The 26,094-nt window shown below is 39.6% G+C and overlaps 1 protein-coding gene across 1 annotated transcript in view; it reads left to right on the top strand.

The window, feature by feature from the left end:
- Positions 1-26,094, top strand: part of LOC140647252 (collagen alpha-4(VI) chain-like) — an 83,432-nt gene that overhangs the window by 50,067 nt on the left and 7,271 nt on the right. Inside the window, 20 exon segments of the mRNA XM_072851612.1 lie at positions 171-242; positions 719-745; positions 3,245-3,289; positions 3,526-3,579; positions 3,825-3,887; positions 4,910-4,975; positions 6,115-6,168; positions 7,715-7,750; positions 13,067-13,129; positions 13,962-14,024; positions 14,919-14,981; positions 16,573-16,635; positions 17,077-17,127; positions 19,158-19,193; positions 19,318-19,380; positions 19,697-19,759; positions 22,535-22,570; positions 23,443-23,479; positions 24,659-24,670; positions 24,782-25,269. Coding sequence (XP_072707713.1) covers positions 171-242; positions 719-745; positions 3,245-3,289; positions 3,526-3,579; positions 3,825-3,887; positions 4,910-4,975; positions 6,115-6,168; positions 7,715-7,750; positions 13,067-13,129; positions 13,962-14,024; positions 14,919-14,981; positions 16,573-16,635; positions 17,077-17,127; positions 19,158-19,193; positions 19,318-19,380; positions 19,697-19,759; positions 22,535-22,570; positions 23,443-23,479; positions 24,659-24,670; positions 24,782-25,269 — 1,455 coding nt within the window.

Here is a 26,094-nt window from a genome sequence, read left to right as displayed (position 1 = left end):
AGTAACTGACTGTTCTTTTATGGCCAGTATGAAAATTTCCAGGTGACTTCCATTTGCATCCTTAGTGCAGTGAATGGTGATATATTCTGTCTTGCTTTAATCTTATATGATGCCTTAGCCAGTAACCATCATTATATGGATGAGTTTGAACATTCTCTTTTATTTCTTAGGGAGAGAGAGGCCCAGTTGGTTTCAATGGGACTCAAGGAGACAGGGGATGTCCAGGTGCCAGAGGCCATAAGGCAAGTATGTCACTTAGAAGCGTTTCCTAATTTTGTTTCCCACAAACCTGTTTTCTGTACTGAGGACAATCCCTGTACTGTATTCTTGAAGCATGGATGGACAGTAAAACCCAGCTGTAAGAACAGCAGACAATTTTTGCTGTCTCCTTTTGAGAGGTACTTTGTGTAACCGAAGCATGGTCAAATGTCTAAGGAGTTTGCTGACTCGGCAACTTGCCTGTAACTTTTCCACCACCAACTCCAGACTGGTCTTAGGTAAAACTATAAAGCTTTACAGAATGGGAATTAAAATGAAGGCTGTACTGTCTTCCCACAGGAAAAGAGTCAATCCCATATGTGGCCGTAGGGGGTTTTATGGTAGGGACTACGAATACTGAGCCCAGCATGCCTCTGCACAGCAAGCTATTTTGCCCTGCTTCTTAAACTCAATAAAAATAGTTTCCCCAATTTTCATCTATGTTTATTTTCAATTTCAGGGGGCCAGAGGCTATAGAGGAAGTCAGGTATGTGTTTTCATGTGTGATCAATTTTCTTTGAGAACAGTGTTCTGCTTCCTTTCAAGTTCATTTTACCTTGTATGATGAAAATATCAACAAGGAAGGAAAACAGTGTAAAAACTTCAGAGTATTTAATGTGCTTTTGCTATGGTTGTATAAGAATGGATTTAAGCGTGAGCTGTTAGGTATCACGTTATTAAAAACCAACACTCTTACTTGTATTGTATTTTTAGCATGGTTGCAGTCATAGTTGATTTAATCTAATTGACAGGAAAGGAATTAATTTACCGGCTATTTTAATAATCTGTCAAGGTGGTAATTCTAGTCAGCTGTATCTCGTATTCTAAGCAGAGCAGAAAGGAGGAAAAAAGATTGTGACTAATATTTATTGCCCATTTGGACACCATTATCACTGAATCATTATTGACACTTTTTCAATATCCAGACTTCTATTCAGCTGTTTTTGTCATCTACTGATCTTGCAACTCTGCTTACTAAACATACCTGTTCATCAAAAAGATGTTGTCACCAATTCGTTAATAAAATGTGAAGCCTGGAAGACAATGATCTATAATGGCAATATTAGTTTCCAAGCTAGAGCAATTAAAATGGAATTAAAATTGTATTGAGTGCTTTGATACAAAACCACTCCTAGAAAAGATTTAGGAGCCTCAAAGACTCAGAAGATACTTGCTTCCAAACCTGAGCAGCTGTACATGTAAGAAAGTTCGGAGAGTGTTTCTGATACCTCAGCTCTGTTTAAAGTACTGCTCTGTACTGACTTTTTAAATTCTCCTGTGTATTTCTCTTCCCTTTTCCATGTTCTGCTCTGTTCCCTGAAGTAATTTGTCCTCCTTTAAATATCTGAAACATCCAATTAAATAAGAGGGAGAGTTCTTGCTGATGATTTTGATTTGTCCAAGTTGAATTGTACAGTAAGATTCATTAGGAGCACAAACTCTACTGAAATCCAATGAATATGTGAATGTCTTCATCATGTTGTGTCATTATATCTACCAATTTTATTTTAACTAAAAATATGAAACTTTGAGCACATAAAAAATGCAATTCAACACTGCTAACTTAGTAAAGTTGAGGCAGTTTATTGAAGTCTGCAAGGCATTGTAGTACAGCTATTTGGAGAAAAAAAGGCAATGCTGAATATTTAATACTATGAAGTTTGGCTCAGGTTTTCTGAGGTAGGAAGTGAGTGAGGGAAAAATTAAGACTTGAATAAACGTTATGACTGCTTACTTAGTGCTCAAAATTTTTCTGGACTACTTATTCAAGAAATTCTTGTTTGTGACATATTAATCTTACCAAAATGTACAGCCAGATAATTTTTCTTGTAGTACATACAAAACTGTTATAAATGAATGAAAATTTTCCTCAGGAACTTTAGCTATGTGGTTTTGCAAAGCAAGTTTAGCATCAAAACCTACAAAGCAATTGTATCTGTAGTCTCTATCAGAGTCAGACCCCTGTTGGTTTAACTAGCATTTACAACATGCTCTTGTGCCACTTGCAGTGATTTGTTGAATATCCTTTCAGCTTTCAGGGCAGTGGTCTCTGCTAAATTCATTTTTCACTACAAATAAAAACAGTTATTTCCTTCATTTTTATCCTAGTAAAGAAAGACAGATGAAACATTTCAAAATATCCTTTAAAAATAGAGTGTGTTATTTAGCCAGGTCTGAAACATTGTGGAGCATATGTAAATGAAATAAGGTTCTCACAGTTATAACTTTGTTCAGAAGCCTCATTCTTCATGTGAACAACAAGTTAACATCGCAAACTCCCTAAGGTTGGGATACGTGTTTTGGGAAAAAATGGCTTCCATAAATGGTTGCAATGTGGTGATTCGTTTTTGCAGACAAAGGGAAGAGAAGAGCAGTGTGTGTTTGAATGGGAATGTGACTGCTGTTTATGTAGCCAGCATCACATTGCTGAAACAGTAATGAAGTTTCTTTATCAAGTCCTAAAGCCTAAGATCAGACTTCTGTAATTGTTTTTGTCGTGATTTTTCCTTCTAGCTTTTCAATACAGCATTCACAGTATAAAATTATTGAAAAAAAAAAACCAAAACCCCACAGTACATACACATATGATGGTTGACACCAGAATTACAAGATTATCACATGTTAGATCAGATGCTAGTAGTTATATTTTGGAATATATCTAGATTTTGAAGGTGCCCAGTTGGGGAAAAAGATTGAAAACTAACAGATGGAAAAGCAGAATTTAAATCCTGATGAAGATCTATAGTTTTAATAATAATTGTTCTTATTAAGTGTTCTTAACTGTGAATTGTTTTAAAAGTTAATAATTCATTTAAGATCTGAATTATTAATTCCTATTTATAATTATTATTCTTAATTATTCTTGCTAGCCATTGAAAACCACTATTCTTACTCAAGTTTCCAAAAGTAGGGTGAACACTTCTTCCTTTGCTCAAAGAGGCAAGTGGACTGATGCTAATAGGGTTTTTTTTGCTTATTGCTACAGGGTGAACATGGTGAGAGTGGATTTGATGGCACTGATGGAGAGCAGGTAATCATTGCTTTAAATGTGCAGTGCAATTAAAGACACCTACCTCAGGGTTCAAAAGTACAGATTTTTGTGCCTTTGAATGGGCTTTAAACCTGAACAGGAATTCTGTTGTTTAGTGTTTAGAGTTGCATATCTGATTGAAGTTGGATTCTGCCAGACAAAACTGGGGAACCACATTTATCAGAAAGAACAACCATTATTTTTTTTTCTTCTTTCTTCTCCCTTTGTGAGTCCAGGGAGAACGTGGATTTCCTGGACCTTCTGGAGAGAAAGGCAACACAGGAAAACGGGTGAAGTATCCTTTATAGTAATGTTTAGATTTTATGGAAACATCTTTCCAAAGTGTAACACTATCTGTAATGCCTGCGAGTTGTTTTTAATAGCTGCCTGTACTCTAATATGATGTGGCTCCTGTTGTAAATTAGTGTAGCTCTGTTGACTTAAACAGATCTGTGTTCTCTTATCAGGCCTTCCTCTACCACAGATACTATTTCTACCTGTACCCAAATTGCCTGTGCTCTTTTTATGAATTTAGGGCAGAAAAGGCCCCAGAGGAGAACCAGGTGAACGAGGAGAATCTGGTCTAAGAGGAGATCATGTAAGTGTATTCCTTCCTTTTTGTTAGGTTGCACTGATTTCTGCCTGGATTTTGTGATGGAGCTGCCTGAAATATATGTGATTTGAAGAGTTTTTCACAATCCTAGATGGTGCAGTAGTCTGCAAGAAGTATGGCATATTCCAGGAGTCCTAAACTCTTTAGATACAGATGGACTGATGTGTTTTGATATGTTGCTTGGAAGCAGGTGTTTAAGCCTCAGGTCTTCTGCTTGTTCCTTGCATTTTTGGTTGGTTTGTTTGTTTGTTTGTTTTTACCATGGGCAACATAACTCCTTTTGGAGCTACTTAGTCCTCCCTGGTGGTTCCCACCCTACAGACGAATTTCTGGATCACTTGAAAACCCTGTGCACTGACTTTTGGTTAGCAATTTATAATGATGCAAAGGCAAGTTACTTCTTCATGCTGACATTTTTTTCCTTGCATGCTCCAGAGCCCCATATAAATGCAGTCCCTGAGGCCTAAAATTTCAGTGGAGACACCACACTTCTTGTATCACAACTTTGTCTTCTCACACATATTCCAAAGACCTTGTTCCAAACAGTCAAATGTAGTGTTGACTCCTGTCTTCTAACGCTTATAAAAAAAAAATAAAAATCAGGTGTCATGGTAAGTAGCCTCTTTGAGAGATTGGGATTTCACCTGTGTCTAGCATTAAGTGGCTAAATGGAACTCCATTCCAGTGTAACCCCATCTGAAACTCACTAACTAGTTATGATCTTAACCCAATTAACTATACTCAAACAACCAGAAGAGCTTCACATTTTCAGGATTTAATTTGTTGCCCATTAGTAATATTTCTTTTCATCTCTTTGCAAAAGAAACTTGTGGACTTTGCAGAACTGCCTATATAGTGTTCTCACAAGCACCTTCATTTAAAATAGCCTTTGTATTTCTTGTTGGCTGACAAATCTCATTAATCCTATTTCCATATCCTGCCTCTGTAATCAGAGTAGTAAAGGTGTGGTCACTGAAAATGCTGAGCTTTCTGCTTAACTTTTCCAGGGAGATCCTGGGACTAGCAATGATGTTCCTGGTCCTAAGGGTGAAAAGGGAAACCCAGCACGGCAGGTAAGCAAGTAGTTCTATATTATGGAGAGAGGATTTGCATAATTGCTAAGTTCTATTGGCTGTCCAGTGACTAGGCAGCTCTTTTCTTCTATTTTGTATTTTGCCTGTAGTGTATGTCTGCAACACAGAAAGCTTTGAGAAGTGCTTAATACTGTAAAAAAAAAAAAAAAAAAAAAGGTTAAAAAGTTTAACAAAGACTTTGGAAATATTCTCATAATATAGAGCTAAGGGAAGATACAGATTTAGTATAAATGTATTACTCTAACACAAATTTACATCACCAACCTGAGAGGCTTCTGGTAATGGATTGTAAGGATAATGTTAAAAACCATGCTGGGAAAAATGCATTGGGTATCAACAGGCTGTACTCATTTTACTATGTAACTGCTATTTCCTCAGGGTGGTGGATAAACTCCATTTTGACCTGTATCTAGAATATAAGAGCTGGGATATATGCTTATACAGTGATGTCTGAATTTTTATGAGGTTTTTGAGCAATACTGCAAGAAAAGAAATGGAAAAGCACAGCCCATTTTACCATTGCACTTTGTTTGGAAAGAATAAGCAAAGATGATAAGTAGTTGGCCAGTAGTATATAAGTGATGGTAGATGAAAGCTTAAGAGGGTGAGAACTAGTAACATGTGAGAAAAATCCACTATTTTAGAAGTTTGATCCTATCTGAACAAGTAGGGTTGTGTGGACATGTTCAGACATGTGTGTGTGCATGTATGTCTATGTAGAGTGTGCTGAAAGCAGTAGAAAAACTCTGAGGGTCACTCTTCGGAGAATAATTGTGTTTTGCTGACTTTTTGGAAACAGACCTCATCAAACTTTCTCATCTTAAGAAGTCCAGCTGAAAGATGGAAGTCAACAAAAATGATTTCACAAAAGCCTTGACCAAGTATCAGCTGTTAGTAACTGATGGATTGGAAATCCAAAGCAAGCATGATCTCTTTGGTTAATAATTTCTGATTGTAAATGATTTGCAGAAAACAATAATCAGCATTTAGCGTGATACAACTGATTGCAATGAAATTACTTAAGAGAAGAAACAAAGAAGGAATGTATAAAGAAGAATGTGTAAGTACAAGAAAAAGAAAGAGTATTTAAAGAGCTTGTTCATTACTTTGTTTTGCAGGGAGACCCAGGACCACCTGGACTCCAAGGAGAGCAGGGTGATGCTGGCCCTGATGTAAGAATAGTAATCAATACAGGGTGAAAGTAACTGATACAAGATACAGTGGGGTTCCCATTCAGAAAACCAATTTTTCTCTTCTTCCTTTTATCCCACACTTAAAATTCCTGCAATGAGAGGGAACAAAAATATTCTAAAATTTTCATAGTGAAACATATTGGCTTCAAATTTAGTAGCTGATGTGTATTGCAATGTGTTGTGTTTTTTGGTTTTTTGGTGTTTTTTTAATCAGGAATTTGCTGTCCCATTAATTTCAGGTCTCATTCATGTGAAGTCACAAGCCTTAAACTCAATACAACCTTTTCTATGAGCCTTAATTGCTTCATAACTTCACCATAGATAATTCTATCCCTTCTTCCTCCCTGTGACTGCAAGTTCCATATGCCTGTTCAAGCCTATATATAAAATCACTGTCAGCTGAGCTGCTCTTTTTAGCAATGCCACTGGAGACTGGAACTTATGAAGGCACCTCTTCTAGTCTGTCAGAAGGGTGGAATGATGGTCACTCCTCAGTCAGGCTGCAGAAACATCCTAAAAGCCTCTAGTAATGGGAGTTTTAGCAGTACCATTCACTGGTGCTGCTGAGCAGTGTGCAGCAGCAAGTGGTGCAGACCTTTTAGCTCAGAGGGAGAGAAGAGGGCTCTTGTTCTCTTTATTTTAGCCAAGGGGCGGCTGACTGGTGTCGTGGTTTAACCCCAGCCGGCAACTAAGCACCACACAGCCGCTTGCTCACTCCCACCCCCCAGCAGGATGGGGGAGAGAATCGGAAGAGTAGAAGTGAGAAAACTCAAGGGTTGAGATAAAAACAGTTTAATAGGTAAAGCAAAAGCCACGCACGCAAGCGAAGCAAAGCAAGGAATTAATTCACTCCTTCCCATGGGCAGGCAGGTGTTCAGCCATCTCCAGGAGAGCAGGGCTCCATCACGCGTAACGGTTACCTGGGAAGACAAACCCCATCACTCTGAATGTCCCCCCTTCCTTCCTTCTTCCCCAGCTTTATATACTGAGCATGACGTCATGTGGTATGGAATAGCCCTTTGGCCAGTTGGGGTCAGCTGTCCTGGCTGTGTCCCCTCCCAGCTTCTTGTGCACCTGGCAGAGCATGGGAAGCTGAACAGTCCTTGACCAGTGCAAACATTACTTAGCAACAACTGAAACATCAGGGTGTTATCACCACTGTTTTCAGCACAAATCCAAAACATAGCCCCATACTAGCTACTATAAAGAAAAATTAACTCTATCTCAGCTGAAACCAGGACGCTGGGAAGATGTTTTCCAGAATTTTGTTGAGATACCTTCCCTCTGCACTAACTAAGGGTCTAAAGCTTTTTTTCTTTTTCAAAATAAGGCTTACTTGTGTAAGAATTTCTGTTGCAAACCCACTCTTTTCTCATTTTTACCTTAAACCTTTCTTTGGAAATAATCTCTGCTTTCTATAAGCTGTATTTTATTTGATTGTATGTATAATGTATTTTATTATAAGCTGTTGTTTCACATATTGCTCAGTGTTCTGGATGTAATCTCTCATGCCACTCCTTCCTAGGGTGCAGCAGGTCGAAGAGGGCCTCCAGGTATAAAGGTGAGTGGCTGACACTGCTGCTACCTACCTATCTATATGCAGCTATATGATGTCCAGCCTCAGCGTTTGCTCCTCTTAAGGGAGAAATTCCAGTGTGATCCAAGACACAAGTGTTTAACAATCAACAGTCTATTTCAAGCCAAGGCAGCCTTTGGGTCTCAGGTGGATGTACCAAAGGCCCTCCTGACTTGAAGGATTTAGAATTGGAAAGGAACTTTCATTGGAAAAAAAAAGGACAGTTACTTCTATCATTAAGGCAAAAGTGGGAACGTAAATAGTGAGGAGACTGTTGCTAAAGATGATGGAAATGAGTAGTCAGGCTGCATTCCTGCAGCATAAAGCCAAAAGTCTGACAGTTTTTTCCTCCTTTGCTGCACGCACACAGATATATGCGTGACGCGCATATGCAGCAGAGACAAAATAAAGGCAAGTTCTAAATGATGCTTTACTAAAACATAAACATAACAAAGTGTTAACTGCAGCTCTGAAAATTGGCTCAAAGAATAGAAGAGAATTAAGATTTTGGAAACAATTTAATTTCCCAAGTAGATATCTAAGAGAATATAGTGTAGTTTGAATGCTTGTATAGAATGTAAGGAATAGGTCAACCCCAGTGCATGCTGACTGATCATTCCAGAAAGATCCTCTGGTGGAAAATTCTCTCCTGTCACTGTTAGGTGGTAGCCCTGGTTTTCCTAGACCTATACCCTATGGAGCCACAATGAAAGGAAACTTTCCTGAGATGTCATTTGTAAAGACATCACTGCCATTCTCTCAAATGAAGTTTTAGATAATGTGCTTGGAAAAGAAAGCTTGTTTGTCCCAGGGTATAAATGACAAAATACAGTTATCAAAGCAAATCTAAAAGCAGCTATATTCAAGAGTGGATTAGTGCAAGTAAAAGTTAAATTCTAGGAACCTGAGAACACTCAAATTCTCTCGCGCGCGTTCTCTCTCTCGCGCGCGTTCTCTCTCTCGCGCGCGTTCTCTCTCTCGCGCGCGTTCTCTCTCTCGCGCGCGTTCTCTCTCTCCTTTTCCTTCTTTTTTTTCCTTTTCCTTCTTTTTTTTCCTTTTCCTTCTTTTTTTTCCTTTTCCTTCTTTTTTTTCCTTTTCCTTCTTTTTTTTCCTTGTCCTTCTTTTTTTTCCTTGTCCTTCTTTTTTTTCCTTTTCCTTAGGACAGGGTAAACAAACATTTTCCTTTTTCCATCACCCTGGCAGGAGTCTATAAGAACATCTAAAACAATGACTCCCATACATCTGCTTGCAAGATATATCCCTTAATCGCTATCCTATTGCTTGCTTTCTCAACTATAGGTTATATGATCATTCTAGCAAACACATTGCTCTAGCACAAGTAGTTCACATTTGACCCAACTCTCTGCAGAGCTGCTATCACAGATAAGGAAGATGGTATATGCCTTGGTATAGCATTTCCCCTTTATCTTAGTGCATATAAACCCAGGGAAACATCACAATTTTGTGTATGATACTGTCAGTACCTGCAGGATGGAATATCTCTTCAAGTCCTGCCCTTGTGTTGGAGTCTGGGGAATGGGCAGAGTTGTAGCTTCTGAATAAATGTGCAAACCAGCATTTTGAGTAGAGTTTGTTCTATGCAACTCTTCACTCAAAAGCATGGTCAGGGCAAAATTCAGACCAGCTTTACCCCATCTCTTCTTTCCAAGTCATACTCATGCAATTTCAGCACAGTCCTAATATCAAAGAGGAGACAGGATGAAGCGCATGAACTCTGTCTCAGTCCTCAAGTAGCAATTGTTTCAAAGTCTGTTCCACAACCCTGTTTCCTTTATCAAAGTTCACAATATGAAAGTGTTCAGCCTGTACAAAACTTTCTGTTAGAGGACACCGGGTAACAGTTTGCTCGGTTTGATAAGTTTGATACGTTTCTCATGTTTTTAATTGTGGATGCAGTACGTAAATTGAAGTGCTTGCTGTGTTCTTAATCTGGCAAAAGGTTCATGATTTTTCATTAAATTTTTGCATGGATTGAGTGCTTTTTCTGCAACAGCAACAAGCATTTAAACTGAAGGCCAAGTGTAAGATGTTAATAGATAACAGTGAAAATAACCATAATAATGCAACATAGAACATAAGTTTCAGCAAAGGAAAAAGGCTACTGGGAGGGGTGAGGTGTCTTTTATGGTAGTAATATTTCTGCAGCAGCACAGTGTTTGATTTGACTCTCATTTCTGGGCTTTCTGTCCCTCTCCTGTTGAGAGGAGCAGAGTTTTGCTATACCTTTATTACTGTCTTCCTGTGTGCTGCAGCCAGGTAACACAGATTTTTTTTTTACATTTAAGCTGATTCAAATTAATTTTTCACTGGGAAATGACAGTCAGAAGTGAGAGTCCTGCAAGTTCCCCAAACTACAGTCCAGTCACATCCCAGCATCAGCAAGGTAGGCCTTGTGCTGAAACCTCTGCCCCACCTGGTTTCTGAAAACCACAATTTGGATTTCACTTTGAGAATCCAGAATTTTCACTGTCTGGGAATAGACTCTGGAAGATTTTGATGCTATCTGCCAGTAGAGGGAAAGCACCATGCTTTGGCTACTCACAGGGGTCAGTGTAACTTGAAAGAATATGAGCATTTTATAGTTACTCATCCCTATTTCTAGCTCAGAAATTCTTTACAGGGTTTATGCAGACATTTTAGATTAAAATATTGAACAATATTCATCAAGCCTGCCTCTTAATTATTCCAATTCTTGCTTAATAGCTCAGAAATCCATTTCTTAAGTAATGATGTAGCTTTGTGCTTTCTTTTTTTCCATTTGATTGCTGCTGAACTCTCAAAATCTTTGTTTGCATTTTTCTGTCAGGTACCAGCAGAAAGTAATAATCCAAGTGAGCTATGAGGATAACAGGACAAAAATTGGTCTGTGGAAATGGATTTGTACCTTATCTTTGTTGTACTAACAAGCACAAGAACTCTGATGTGGTTAGAAAATAAAAATGTTCAACTTGTTTAGTAAAATCACAGAGTGCAGAATTAGTTGAACCTTTTGAGACAACCCTCTTCATCTCCATGCGGGCTCCCTCCCCCAGTGATGAGACCACCCTTTTGTGATATGGTAGGGAAGAAGAGTGATGACTGAACCTCACAGCAACAGAGAACTTCATTTAAGTACTTGGTGACCAGCTTTGACTCCTAAAAGTATAGCCAGGAACATTTGCATGGGTCAGTAGGCATTAAAAGCTAGGTCCCAACCCATGTTCGGAGCACAGCTTATGTAAATAACCTGTTCATTGAAGAGGTGTAAAAAGCAAATGGCAAAGAGAATTACCCTCTTCTGTCTTCCACGTCTCCTGGGGAACTAGATGGAACAGTAAACCCTGCAATATGACACTGGCGTCCATCCTTGGGTGAGACTTTTGGCCGTTGTGTCCTCCCACTGAGATCTCTTGCATGGCAGGGTGTTGCAAAGCTGCCACAGGGCATAGCTTTACCAGCAGAAGGTATGAGAATTCCCTGTGCAGGCTTCCTGGTGTCCCCAGGCCAGGAAGCAGAACTGTGTAGTCCTAATGTTTGCAGTGTCTTCAAGGGCCCTTCTGTGGACCACAGGATCTGGCTCTGCAAGGAATTATGATATGGCCAGTCCTTCTGGAAGAGGAAGGTTTTGTGCTGGAATGGAATGGAAATGAATCCCTCTTTCACTTGGAGATTGGTATTGGTGGTGACGTAGTCAGGGACAAATAATCGAATTACAGGCAGTGAGCCAGAACGTACCCAGCTAATGCCTAAGGACTTGCACTGGGCTTAGCTGTTAATAAAAGGCACTGAACTAACACCCTCGTCAACAAAATTAACTTCCCTTGCAGTCAGCATGAACACACTGCTTTTCACTGTATCCTGAAAAGGATAGTTTTCCAGGACTTCTAGTTCAAATTATCTGTTGCTTTTTGTGATAAAAGGGAGATTAACTTTTTGAAATAGTTAACAAAGCACAGCTAGCCATTCTTAACAGTCAGAAGTAGTCAGCAGGCAGAAGGAACAGAAGGTGTGGTGTAGCCTCAGAGAGGTGTTAGTCACAGACAAGAACAATACTGCAGTGTGTGTTCTGAAAGCAAAGCAAAATAGCGAAGACAGAAAGGAGAATAAACTAAAGGAAGGCATGAGAGAGAGGAAAAGGAAAAGGGGGAAAAAAAAGAAAAAAGAACAACTGCTCTTCTGGTGAAGAGTTAATTTAAGTAGCTGTTAAAAGTTACAACAACAAAGTCAAAGTTAATTTAAGTAGGTGAAAACTTTCTGTAGGTTTTGGATTCTGGTAGAGTGTACCTAAGAAATTTGTCCATTTTCATTGCAGTCAAAGTGATTTTTGTGGAAATCTCTTTCTATTTGATTTTTTTTACAGCTGGCATAAGCCTGGTATCAGTCTAGTAACTGATGTTCTGTGTTTCAGTATTGTTGCTCTGGCTACAAATAGGCTTGCTCAAATGCCCTTTTTTTTTTTTTTAAATTGTTATTGTTATCTTTCATTTCATTCATATGGCAGAGAATGGCAGTACAGCCTTTTGAATGCAGTTTTCCTCAGGAGATTCTTTCCAGAACTGTCTGTTTCTGAGACTCTTCAGACATATGTTTATAATTTCTCCAGTGAAAGGACATCTGCAAGGCCTGGAAAACCTTGGTGCTAATTATCACCATTTTACTCAATCCAGCAGGCAGCAAATTTTTCTTATGGATGTCAGCTAAACTGACTCATCCTTAGATGGCAAGTTTATGTAGATGGGAGCTGGAAAAGTTGTGGGGTTTTTTGTTTGTTTTTTTTTTCCCCATCATCAAGGAAGATTTGACTTGCCTTGCTGAGTAACCAGAGTGAAAGATGGGGACTATAAAGACTTCTAATTCTAGGATGAATTGTGAAGGCATGGTTCCCCCTCAGAGTAGTTCTCCATGGATAAGGGTGAAGGGATCTGCCCTTGTGGCCCTGGCTTTATGACTTCTCATGGTCTCTGCAGGGGACAAGGACAAGGGTAATGCAGGAATGTTGCTGAGACCATGGTGTAAAATGCACTTAACAAAATGCAAAGCAGATAGAACTGACCTCTTGTGCTGCAGCTCTTATATTCATCACACACCCTAAACAACAACAAAAAGCTACTCAACTCTTTTGCTTTTTAATTGAGTTTTCTTCAACAGGAATTTGAAGCTGCTTGAAAGCTGCTTGGGAGCATTCAAAAACATTCTCTCGACTAATACTCTGTGCAGATATGAAATTATCTGTTGATGTACACATGACAGGTGTTAATTTGTTTGGTTTGGTTGCTTTTTTTGTTGTTTTTGTTCTGGCAGGGTGAGCAAGGAGATCTGGGGGAAGCAGGCTACCCAGGAGACTCTGGTTTTCCAGGCCCACAGGTAGCTAAAAGAACTTCTGAGTTGTTTTTATGTTAGCTATGGAGAAGATGAGTTGTCAGTCTTGATCTTTTGTTTTTCTTTTGGAATGCTTTGCTTACTTCAACTAATTAATATTATGAGTAAGATTCTTCCACTGGCAAATCTCTGTAACCCTGAGGAATTAAATGTGGCAAGTTTCGGTTTATGTGGGTGCAGCTTCTGGTGAAATCAAAAGAGGAAGGTGAATAGCAGAAATAAATAATTGAACCAACACATCTCTAGCTTACAGGATATTATCAAGCAGATATCTTCAAAATGAATTAATTAGAAATTGCTAGCAATAAGTACATGAAATCTATTGCATTTTTGAATGTACTATATTTCCAGGGTGCATTGAAATGATGAAAATTATATACTGATTGACAAAACCAATGAGGAAAGCTTTGTGTTTTAAAAATTTGCTTGGTGGAGTCATTTTGAAGAGAATTATGGTGGTGGACTGCTTACAGTAGCTTCCAGTTTTAAGATGCTCTTAGGTGCTCTAAAGGTGCTCTTAACTTTAAGTTTTAAGATATAGGCATCTGGAGAAAGTGTGCCTAGTTGATAGTGGGTTGCTTACAGCTCCCTTGGTATCTTGGGCACCGCAGCGGTGCTCTGAATATGGCCCTTAGGCAGAGACCATCTCAGCTGCTTCACACAGGCAAATCCCTACAACCAAACAGCCAGAAGTTTAACCTGTGCACTAAGGCTTGTGAAACAGGCACTTGGATTCTGGTCATTGCAGCAATCTAATCTTCATTGAAAGGCTATCAACATTGAACTGACTTTTTTTTCAATGCCTTTTTTACATCAGGGCCCAAAAGGACTACAAGGGATCAGAGGACTTCCAGGACCACAAGGCGTGCCAGGCCCTCTGGTGAGCTTTAAATAATATATTCCTGCTGCACACATTAGGGCTTTTTGTTCTCAGTGTTGATATTATTCTTATAAGGAGTTTTAAAAAAACTTAGAGAAATAAGAAACTGAGGATTTTTCAGTATAGTACTTAAGGAAACTGATTTGCAGCCTCATATGATAAAATAACAGCCTTGAAAATAAGTTTAGGTGGGTGAATAGGAAGTGAACTTCAGTGTTACCAAGCTTTTGCATGATTGCAATGAAAAGCCTTAGCTCTAGATTCCACTCTGTTCTATAGTATCAAGGACTAACAGCATGGCTTGCAGCATGTATAAATACAGATGTACAGTGGTGTAGTTGAGGGCAAAGTTAGATAATGGTCAGTGGTTTCATTAAAGTATGGCCTGTGAGATTTAATGCTAGGGTATGATGAGGTTGTAACTATTGAGCACTGCCTGCTGATCTTCTCACTTGTGTAATGCTGTTGAATTTGGGGGTTCTTATTCTGGAATTACACCAGTGTAACTCAGGACTGGAATGTCCTACTCTGTCAGCCGTGGGCATCTGCTTCAGTCGTGTAATGACGCTCATGCTTACACACCCATTTGCGCGTGTGTATATATTCATATTGTTTGTGCACATATGCATGTATTCACTAGGTATCTATGTAGATAGAAAATAACATTCATGTCATACTTAAAAACATTTTGAGAATTTTAAAGCAGTTGTACAGAAACAGGAGATAACTGGAATGATAGCTTGACCAGTAACTCTTACTGTGGTCCTCAAAAGCCTGTTGATGTGCTAATACTTAGACTGATTCTGTAATAATTTTAAGTGGCAATGAATCCTTGAGTGCAATGAGCCCTTGAATCTTCATTGTGCACCTTTTAACTGATACTTCTGATTACAGGCTAGTCTGGGGACCCCAGGTTCACCTGGCTCTGTTGGGAAGTTAGGTGCAAGAGGAGCAAAGGTAAAGATTTTTAAGGTACCTAATTGCAGCAATCTAACAGCATCATTCATTCAAGAATCTGACGGAAGAAGCATGAACTAACACTTGTTCTTATAGAACATGTGAAGAATGTTGGGTTTTATAGATGTTTTTAGATTGCATGGGAAGGCAAGTGATGTGTTCGAGGTAATCTTACAGGTGTCAAAGCTACACTAAGAAGTTTTTAGTGTTGCCGTGGCTGCTGTTCTAATTGTTGTTGTGGTCATGGCTCTCAGTGGGGCCTGGCTTCTCACAAAATGCAGTAGGGACATGGCAGTGCTGACCCTTGAGCTTGTTTTATGATTCCTAGAATCTGTCCAATCTGTTGAAAATATGTACCAGTTAATCACAGAATCATAGAATATCTCAAGTTGGAAGGGACCCATAAGGATCATCAAGTCCAACTCCCTGCTTCTTGAAACTAAACCGTATGACTAAGAGTGTTGGCTAGATGCTCCTTGAACTCTGACAGGCTTGGTGTTATGACCAGTTCCCTGGGGGGCCTGTTCCAGTGACTGACCACCCTCTCAGTGAAGAACCTTTTCCTGATGTCCAATCTGAACTTCCACGTTCAGTGAAGCATAGCTGTTTATTTTAACCTTTTTGTTCTGAAGATTCCTAACCAGTTCAAGGAACCTTGACTGTTATGATGTCTATTACATGGGAATGAATGTGTTGAGAAAAACTGAATCAACATGAAGTTAAACAGAAAGGCTTATACTAATAGGTGGTCCACATTAAGGTTCACTTACTTACAATAAATATTATCACTTACTTTCTTTTAATTAATGTGCATTGATATGGGAGACTTACTTTATTAAAAAAAAAAACCAACTCATTTTACATCTTGATGCATCTCTGGATCTAAAAGGCATAAAGAATACCAGTTAGCTAAGTATTTCAGTCTCTTTGAAGGGTTATTACATTCAGTGTATTATTACATTCAGTGACACAGAGGTATCAGAAGGTCAAAATGCTACTATGAGAAGAGTCACTGTGTGAAAACATACAGTGAAACAGTGACAAAAATTGGGAAGAAACATAGGAACTTAATCCATCATACATTCCATTTTCTCAGTGTGGTTTTGTGCTGTTTAATACTGGGGTTCTTGTTAGGAGAAAGTTCATTAAGAAAGTGAAAACCAAAAAAGGAACTGAAGAAAAGAAAACTTGCAAGAGGTTTAAGACCACAGTGCAGGCAGCCTGCCTGAGAAATATTGTCTGCTATTGACAGATGCTTCAGGCTGGTAGAATTCCAGGCTATGTCCTGCTACCATTAACATAACTTTTTCCAGAAAACACTCTTTTCACTGGTTATTCTTTATCACAATGGGAGTTTTATTGAATGAAGGCCTTTGGGGTTTAGCTGCATGAATGCTCAGCATATTCTTTCCAGTTCCACCCCAACGAACCTTCCATGAAACATGATCTGTAATGGAATGCTTTCAACCGGCATCAAGTAGTCTATAAAATGTATAAGTACACTTCAGTCTAGCAGGCAAGTTTACATTTCAGAAAGAAGAATTCTCCGGAATGAGCCAAACTAATGCCTTTAATGTTTCAATTATAACAGGGTGAACCTGGTGACCCTGGAGAGAAGGGCCCAGTGGGACCAGCTGGACGGAGAGGCATGCCTGTGAGTCTTTCTGCCCTAATTCAGGGCCTCTGTAGTTTAATACTCATCCATCTGAATCAGTACAGTTCATTCCCTTCTATTTTCTCTGTTTGATACAATTACAATTATTTCACATCTGGTTCTCAGTTTCCTTATTGACACCAGATTCCTTGTGGGCTAGAGAGAATATCTTTCCCGTCAGGTTCTCTATGAGAGAGAGAATATGCTAGAGATAGGGCACACAGTGGAGAGGAACTGTGGCCTTAATCCTTGTTTTCTCCCTACAGATTTTGCCACCATTTGCTACTGTTTTTAGACTGTGTTGTGATAGCTTGCCCTACTTCATCCGTCTTAACAGACTGGGCACATCATTGTAATGGGAGGTCTTTATTCCAAAATGGAATTGGATGTGAATCTAATCCTCTATTAAAAGCTAACTCATGATGTATTCAACCTATGCAGGGCATGGATGGCAGAGATGCCTACGGTCCTGAAGGAAACAAAGGAGCAAAGGTGAGTGCTTAAAGTCAGGATGTCTCACAGTCTCCATTCTACAGTGTCAAATCAAACATGACCACCCATATTCGATTCAAAAGAAATGTCAGACGTGGCCACAGTGCATTCCTGAGGTTCAGTAAGAGGCTCAGCCTTCCCACAACCATCCTTGTGAGAAATTCTGTAATAGGATATTCTTTTGAGAACCACACTTTCCCTTGACGTGTGTATATGGATGTGGGGAATTGTACTTCTTGGAGTACACAGTGCTTTATATCCTCACTTCAGTCTGCTTGACTAGCCACCCTTGTTGGCAAGTATTGGTGGGCCAGCCACCTTGGACTTTTTGAATTTCTCTTCTTTCAGAGGACAGATTCCTTGACTATCAAGGTGAGGGTGATACTCTCCAAACATCCTCACTGTTTTAACGTTAAATAGTCTTCCTTGTGCTCCTGTGGTCAGCAATAAGATCTGAGGATTAACCTCTGGATTGCTACATACTTAGAAATTCTTATCATTCACTGCGCAGCCCTGAAAAAAATAGCAGTGAAATGCCTACTTCTCTAAAAGCATACAAGAATCCAGCTAAAATAAAAAGTATCCAGAAAGGATGAGGTCCAAGTCATGGCACTAGTGGCACCAATGGGTCAGTCCGTGAGCAAAACAGTCAGGATGTTGGAAACAGCTGCAGTCCTCCTTTCAAAGAGTTTGTGTAGTGTTACAATATTAGTCCTTTCCTGTTGCTTGTGAAACAGAAGTGGTCCAATGGATCTCACTGGAGGCCCATCTGTTTCACTCTCCCTTTTTGTGGGAGAAGCAGAGTGCTGCAGAAGCTGCAGAAAAGATATGAAAGGCTGCCCAGGAGCCCCTCCAACTGATGAGCTCCTTTTTCTAAAATGTTTTTTTAATTAAAATGACTCTTGATGCTTCTTATTATCCAGTCTCTTTTCTTACCTTCTTAGCCCCAACAATTTCCTTTGATGGAGGAGTTTCACAGGTTACGCATATGTTATATGCAAGACTAGTTCTTTTAATCTCTTGGAATCTCCCACTTATTCGTTTCAGGGAACATCCTCCTTGTTACAAGAAATAAGGAAAAAAGGTTTCTGCTAAATCTTCTTGTCGTTATACATTGTTTTAAAGGATTGACGTAAAGCCCTTCTTATGCACTGATGCGTCAGCCCAAGGTTTGGCAGGGCCTGAATTAAAGTAATTAATAAAAACAAACAAAAAACCAACTCATCCCAGAATAGTGATCCAGAAAGAGTTGTTTTCCCCTGATAGCTAAGAGAACAGCCTATAGTATATGTTTTACTTAAGGTTGCTATTAATTATACGGGTTCACAGTCACATTACACTCTCTTAGGTGTAAAGTGGGGCCTATGTGCATGAATTTTCTAGAAATTGCAGGATAAAGTCATATGACATTTGACAAGCACATCCACTTTCATGGGAGGGAACTATTAAAACAGGGACATACGTAAGTAGTGTGAATTCTGATAGTTACTCTAATGTCAAGGAAAGATACACTTCAATTCTGATTGGTCTTTGTGAGAGTTCTCATATTTCACATATATGAGCAAAGAACACACCAAAAACTGAAGTAACTGAAAACAAATTAATGAAGTTACTCCTAATATGCCAACAAAATATTATGGTCTCACTGTTTAGTATGGAGGGTACAACATTTTGAAACTGCATTCAAACACTGAGTTCTGAACATTATATTTTACTTATGATTGCTCAACATGAATTCCACTGTGTGTTACTAGGAGGCCTAAATAAGTTTTGATAAAACACTTATCGAGAAATGGAATACTCTTGAAAATTCAGAAACTGTTGGAAATTTTAAAAATGTTCTTTCTTTAGACGAGCAAGGTGTTAATCTAAAATGGTGTCATTTCAGACCAGAGTAGTAGCCAGTGTTACTTGAATGGGGTGGAATGCTAAGAATAATTTTGAAATTGTTTTTGGTTTAAAGACATCAAACACTAAGCAGATCACAAAGTTCTAGGTTCTTATGAAGTCTTTGTCCTTTCTTTTGGTAGGGAGAATCTGGATTCATAGGATATCCTGGGCCAGAGGTATGATTAAATGGGCATGTTTGCTTTCTTTATGTCTTGTTTTACATTATTCTTATTTGGAAGTGGGTGTCTGTCTGTCTGCCTTCTCCTTTCCTATAAAGTTCTGGATGTCGTTAATTTTCAGGGAGAAGATGGAGACCCGGGCATTCCAGGAGCTGAAGGACCCAAAGGAGTTAGGGGTAGAAGAGTAAGAATGATAAATGTTAACTCTGTGAAGAGTTCTATAAGCAAAGCCCTTATGTCTTAAATGTTTCCTTACCAAAAATTTTTGAAATTGGTTCCCACTCTGATCTTTTATTGCCATATCCTGGGCAAGAAGTCTTGAGAGAATGCAGATCTAAGCCTTTAGAGATACTTGTTGCTAATAATTCTTAGGGGTAGTAGTCTATCTTTATGTAAATGCAGGATTCAACTCACAATATAGTTATAGAGGTTTTTCTCTGCTGAAATTCTGCACCTGTGTGTGCAATTATAAAGAATAAAACTTCTATTTCTATTTTTAGGGTAATGCTGGCACACCAGGTTTCCTGGGAGATCCAGGAGACCAAGGGCCATCAGGACCTATGGTAATATATTTTTATTTAAAAAAAATCACTATTTTAAAAAAATCACTGGTAAGCTATGCTTAATCAGCCTGGCAGTTGTATAGAGTTAATATCTTGCCTGTGGATGTGTATGCACAAGAGCACCTGCTGTTGGAAATGGAACTGCAATGATACAATTCAGGGCAGAATTTATTCCACAGTATTTGGTATTGTCTTTAGGCTGGATAAATATCTAATTAAAAAAGAAGAGAGTACTAAAATGCAGAACTGGATTGTTCTGCTGAAAGCCAATGTATTTTTTCATTTAAAAAGAAAAGCCATTTAAAATCAGACTTGCAATTACAGGTACTTACTTAAGGCTTAAATTGACTGTAACCTCTTAATCCTTATGTCTGGATGTACTTTTCCAGCATCTGTGATCTGCATGTTATACAACAAAAAGTTTTATTCTCTATCTAAGAAGGGGAAAGGATCGTGGATTTCAGCAGGATTTAGGACTAACATTGTAGGCAGTCATGAAAATCCCTGTATGTGTCTGTCTTTATCTTGCAGCAGTTCTGCAAATCAGCTCCATGGTGACCAGAAACAACCCCTACTGTTAATTATTTTCTTGTTAAACTTTCTTAAGCTTACTCTTTTAGTTTAAATATGGAACAGTATTGATAACAGTATCTTTATGTCCATAACATGGCCCACGGGATACATGCAACTTAGAAAACTTTTTTTGGACATTGCACTGTGCTGGTGTCGTGGTTTAACCCAGCCAGCAACTGAGCACCACACAGCTGCTCACTCACTCCCCCCCAGCAGGATGGGGGAGAGAATTGGAAGAGTAAAAGTGAGAAAATTAAGGGATTGACATAAAAACAGTTTAATAGGTAAAGCAAAAGCCACGCATGCAAGCAAAGCAAGGAATTCATTTACTGCTTCCCATGGGCAGGCAGGTGTTCAGCTATCTCTAGGAAAGCAGGGCTCCATCACACGTAATGGTTACTTGGGAAGACAAACGCCATCACTCCGAACGTCCCCCCATTCCTTTTTCTTCCCCCAGCTTTATATGCTAAGCATGACGTCATATGGTGTGGGATATCCCTTTCGTCAGTTGGGGTCAGCTGTCCCGGCTGTGCTCCTTCCCAACTTCTTCTGCACCTGGCAGAGCATGGGAAGCTGAAAAGTCCTTGATTTACTATAAGCACTACTTAGCAACAACTAAAATATCAGGGTGTTATCAACACTGTTTTCAGCACAAATCCAAAACACAGCCCCATACTAGCTACTATAAAGAAAACTAACTCTATCCCAGCCAAAACCAGCACAGCTAGTCAATGAATGTACCTGGCCCACTTTATTTTATGATGCTGGGCACAAGAATGCCCGAGAGTGCCAGCTGGAATGCATTGCCCTCCCTGCTGCTTGACTGCTCACATAACGTTACAGACAGGCCTTGTGTGCTGATGAGCCAGATAGCTGTTGGCGTTGCCAATCCATGGTCCAAGAAGTCTTTAGAGAGATTTCAAGCTCAAGATCTCCTCTTAGACGTGAGAGTGGAGCTGGGGAGGTATGGGCTTGGTGGGATTATCGTAGTAGCAGCGCATCAGTGAAATGGGAAAGTGGGAATTCTGTGGGAAGTGGAAGAGATAGGGATGCAGGAAGGGGTACAGGTAGTAGGCAGGGCCAGCCAAAACAGGCATGTTTTACCAATCCTTCCTAACTTGGTGGCATGATTATCCGTATGGGTCAAGTCTGCACAGCTTAGTCACCACTAATAAGCTGCTGCAAGTAGCATTCATTAGGGCTCAGGCGATTCACAGTTAACTCTCGCTGAACAGTACCAAAGAACTGGGACCTGCTGGGAAACAGAAGAAGATAAAAGCATGGAATGGCTGTGATGGTGCTAGCAGAAAGACAGCAGAAGAGATGAGGAAGTTAGCTCAGGCAGGAGATGGAGGAATGGAAGGTTAATTGGACGGGGAAGCAAGAAATATGGAGATGGGGTTGTAATTTGGGGATGTAAGGGAGTATATGATTTTGGTAAACCGTAGTGTTATGGTAGAGAGAGGCTAAGGTAAAGGTTTTGGGATGTGGAGTTCAGATTTTTCTGGTGTATCTCACCACAGCCCCCTGCGAGTAAGTGAAAATTTTCAGTAGTCTTGCTACACATCTGAATCGCACACATCATGAAAACTTTCAACCTGCCTTGAAAGAAACTTCGTTTCCCTGTATTTTATTCCTGTTATGAAGATGAGACAATACTTTTATTTTGAAAAAAGATGGTTGGAATCCTAGCGTTTGCCCACTGCTCCCAAGGAGAAGGCTGCAGAGTAGCCAAAGCTAGCTGGACTGGTTGAGCAGTCATGATGTGCTTATGGTCTTGCAGGATCTCTCGAGGTAGAACTGTGGGGTTTGTACCCTGCAAGAGGAGAGGGCAAGCCTATCACACGTCATAGGTTGAAAAGGATGTAAGGTGCAGATAACTGAACCACAGCACAGAAATTGCTGTTTAGAAAGGAAATCCAATTCTGAATTATACTGGTCCTCAAGGGCAACAAGTATTGAATATTTATAAAACCAGGAAGGAAAATGGACTGAGAAACAGGTCTGAGAAGTACTCTGCAACTCTGTTGGGAACAGGTCCACAGAAATCTGTGCTGGGAACTGATGTCTCCTCATATTTCAAATTTACAAATGGATATCAGGGAAACTCTGTATGCCTGCATTTTCTTTGGCATACAGACACATAGATGGAAATACTTTATTAGGGTCTGATTTTCTGGACCTGTGTTTAATTTGTTTCAGGGTGCCAAGGGACCAATGGGCGCCATTTTAATGGAAGTAAGTAATTACCTCACAGCTAGCTGCACACTGCATGGAACTAACAGTTTTAGTCTTCTTCCATTTATAAGCACTGACTGCAATGAGCACAATTAGCTGTTAGAAAACTGTATCCTTTTCAAATACTTGTCAGAGTGCAGTGGGTTCTTCTGTTTTGCAGATAATCAAGGACTGAGAAAGTTATGCATATGGATTAATGCTGTGTCCAAACTTTTACAAACTGTTGGGCCATTAATATTCCTTTATCTGTTTCTTCATTTACATCAGTTTACACACCAGCTCAGATGTGGGGTTACTTTTCACCCCCTTGTAAAGGATGGCATTTCCTCTGCAACAACTGTTTTCACTGGGAATAGCAGGGCAGGATTTCTTGAGAATCTTAATCCCATGTAAGAGGAGCACTTCTGAGTAAAGGCTCCATCTAACCCTTGCATGGACAACTACCTGCAGGCAATACTGCTGCAGGCGTGTTCTATGTCCAAAGGGGGTCCTCTCCTCCTTTGTGGACCTCTCTCTTCCTACATGAGTTGCTACTGAAATGCCTGTTCTCCTGTGGAGGTGCCATTGTCTGGTGACCTCCTAGATCAGATTAGTACACAAAGTAAAGAATGGATAAATGGTTGCTTAATACTCCAGAGCGTGATTAAATGCCAACAGAGCATGTCTAAAAAACCCCTTAGTTTCTGCAGTAGGGGCAGAGCCCCTGTACTATTTGAAATAGAGAGGAACTGGAACATGTGATTCTGGATTTACTGTAGTGAGAGTCAGTTCCAGAGCTGGGATATAATCTTCAGCTCAAACCAATAGTAAGATTCCCAGTCTGGGATGCTCTGGGATTTGCCATTAATTGCTTTCTTGTTTTGCTCCTGCAGCCTTGTGAACTTGTGAATTTTACACGAAAAAACTGCCGTAAGTAGGGAGCATCTTCTTTTACCTCTGATTCCACCTAGTCACTCTTCTTAAATGGAATAGTCTCCATTGGAAACCCTGTAGACTGGTAGTTTTTATCTGGGTTCTGTTTGATGATGACTGGTAGTTGTTAACTGTGAGGGGTTTTCAGCAGGTGTATGAAACAAGCTTACACTTTTTGCTCATTTTTCCTCTCTCAATTACAAAAACTGTAAAAAATGTGTTTTGTCCTCAATTAGATTAAATTAATTCTTTGGCATTGTGCCAACCCCCTTTGGGGAGTTCTCTGAGAGAAGACAATATTTTTGTATCACCTGTCCTCCGGATTTGGAGTGTTCATTCTCTCTCAGACTTGTGTGCTCAGCTGAACTGTCCTGGTTTAAGCTCAGCCGGCAACTGAGCACCACACAGCTGCTCGCTCGCTCCCTCCCTGCAGTGGGATGGGGGAGAGAATCGGAAGAGTAAAAGTGAGAAAACTCATGGGTTGAGATAAAGGCAGTTTAATAGGTAAAGCAAAAGCTGCACGCATAAGCGAAGCAAAATGAGGAATTAATTTACTACTTCCCATGGGCAGGCAGGTGTTCAGCCATCTCCAGGAAAGCAGGGCTTCATCACGCATAACGGTTACTTGGGAAGACAAACACCATCTCTCTGAATGTCCCCCCCTTCCTTCTTCTTCCCCAGCTTTATATACTGAGCATGACGTCATGTGGTATGGAGTAGCCCTTTGGTCAGCCGGGGTCAGCTGTCTGGGCTGTGCTCCTTCCCAACTTCTTGTGCACCCCCAGCCTACTCGCTGGTGGGGTGGGGTGAGGAGCAGAAAAGGCCTTGACTCTGTGTAAGCACTGCTCAGCAGTAACTAAAACATCCCAGTGTTATCAATAGTGTTTTCAGCACACATCCAAAGCATAGCCTCATACTAGCTTCTATTAAGAAAATTAACTCTATTCCAGCCAAAACCAGCACAAGAACCCAGAACAATTTCTTTAATTCTCATCCAGTAAAATGGCACTATTTTGAGTATTTGATTGTGGAAGAGGAGTGTTGTCTCTCATCGACAGGTTCTGTCAGTTGTCTGAGTTTTGGACCAGGCTCTTTAATGAAAACAAGTGAATATGTCACTATTTTAATTAATATGAGTCCAAAATAATTTATTTGCTCTCCACCTCTTCATTCCAGCTTGCTCATCAGGTAAGCCCATCTGGCCTCTGCATGTCCATTCTTTTATAGACTTGAAGAAAAAACTAACAATGTTTGAGTTGTGGAAATGTTCTTACACAAATTTTTTATTTCAATATACAGACACATGTCCAGTTTATCCAACTGAAGTGGTGTTTGCCTTTGATATGTCTGAAGATGTTACGCCAGCTACATTTGAAAGAATGAGGAACATTGTTATGTTATTGCTGAAGACCATTAAGATCAGTGAAAGCAATTGCCCAACTGGTGCTCGTGTCTCTGTTGTTTCTTTCAATACCAATACGCGCTATCTCATCCGATTCTCAGAATTCCAAAAAAGCAACTTGCTGCTACAAGCAGTCCAGAGAATACCGCTAGAGAGATCCACTGGAAAACGTAATATTGGGGCAGCTATGAGATTTGTTGCAAGAAATGTCTTCAAACGTGTTCGTCAGGGCATCCTCACAAGAAAAGTTGCCCTATTTTTTGCCAATGGTCCATCACAGGATGATGTTGCCATCAGCACAGCTGTACTTGAGTTGAGTGCCTTGGATATCACTCCAGTGGTTATTGCTTTCAGTGAGGTGCCGAATGTCAGACGTGCCTTCTCAGTAAGTAGGTAGACTATAGAAAATTGAGTCAGTCACCCATTTGCTTAGTATCTATTAGTATTTTAGTAAAGCGTGCTCTCAAGCCACTAAGTTCTACAGGAACTGTCCAATCGCTTATTAGAAAGGGCTATATTAAAGGTTACTATTTTAACAAAGAAACACTGATTCACTTTACCATAATGATCACTATCTGACCTCTTTTTGCACATGAATTATTTAAGACTTGTGCTTTTAGGCCAAATCACAGAATTTCAATAACGTTGTGTGAATTTCACTTGGTTACCTATGCCATTTCTTTTCTGAAGTTGTGACATGTACTAACCATTTAATTAACAAACTGTGGCCCCTAGTTTCTAGAAAAAGTAGTAGTAGAAGGCTTCTAGTACACCAGGTTTTTTTCAAAATAAAATTAAATTAAGCAAAACCCCTTTTGATAGCTGTATTTCCATTAGTACAGTAGAAAATTAACAATTTTTGTTTTAAAATATGACTTCATATAAAAGATAGTAAACAAAAACAAGCAATCCATTTTACCAGGCACCAAAGGAAAACAATTCTAAGTTTCTTTAAGGTTTCATAATATGGATTCCATGTTCTCTCTCTTTTCAATTTCTTTTTGTATCATCTGTGCTCAGTTTTAACTTTTTTGAAACAAAATTCTGTCCAGCTGCTGTTTCTTCAAAATTATCCTTATAGAAGGAAAATGTTTACTTACATGTGACAAAAAGTGCAAAACTTGGAGTCTAAGTCCTGATCTAGTAGCATCTAAGTCAGCCCTTTAATCTTTGTATTACATTTATTCTCCTGCAGCCTTATATCTATTAG

The sequence above is a fragment of the Ciconia boyciana genome, chromosome 2 (assembly GCF_034638445.1).
Source record: "Ciconia boyciana chromosome 2, ASM3463844v1, whole genome shotgun sequence".
In the NCBI taxonomy this organism is placed as follows: Eukaryota; Metazoa; Chordata; class Aves; order Ciconiiformes; family Ciconiidae; genus Ciconia; species Ciconia boyciana.
The sequence above is the reverse complement of the archived record's forward strand: the minus strand, read 5'-3'. Positions and strand labels throughout refer to the sequence as shown.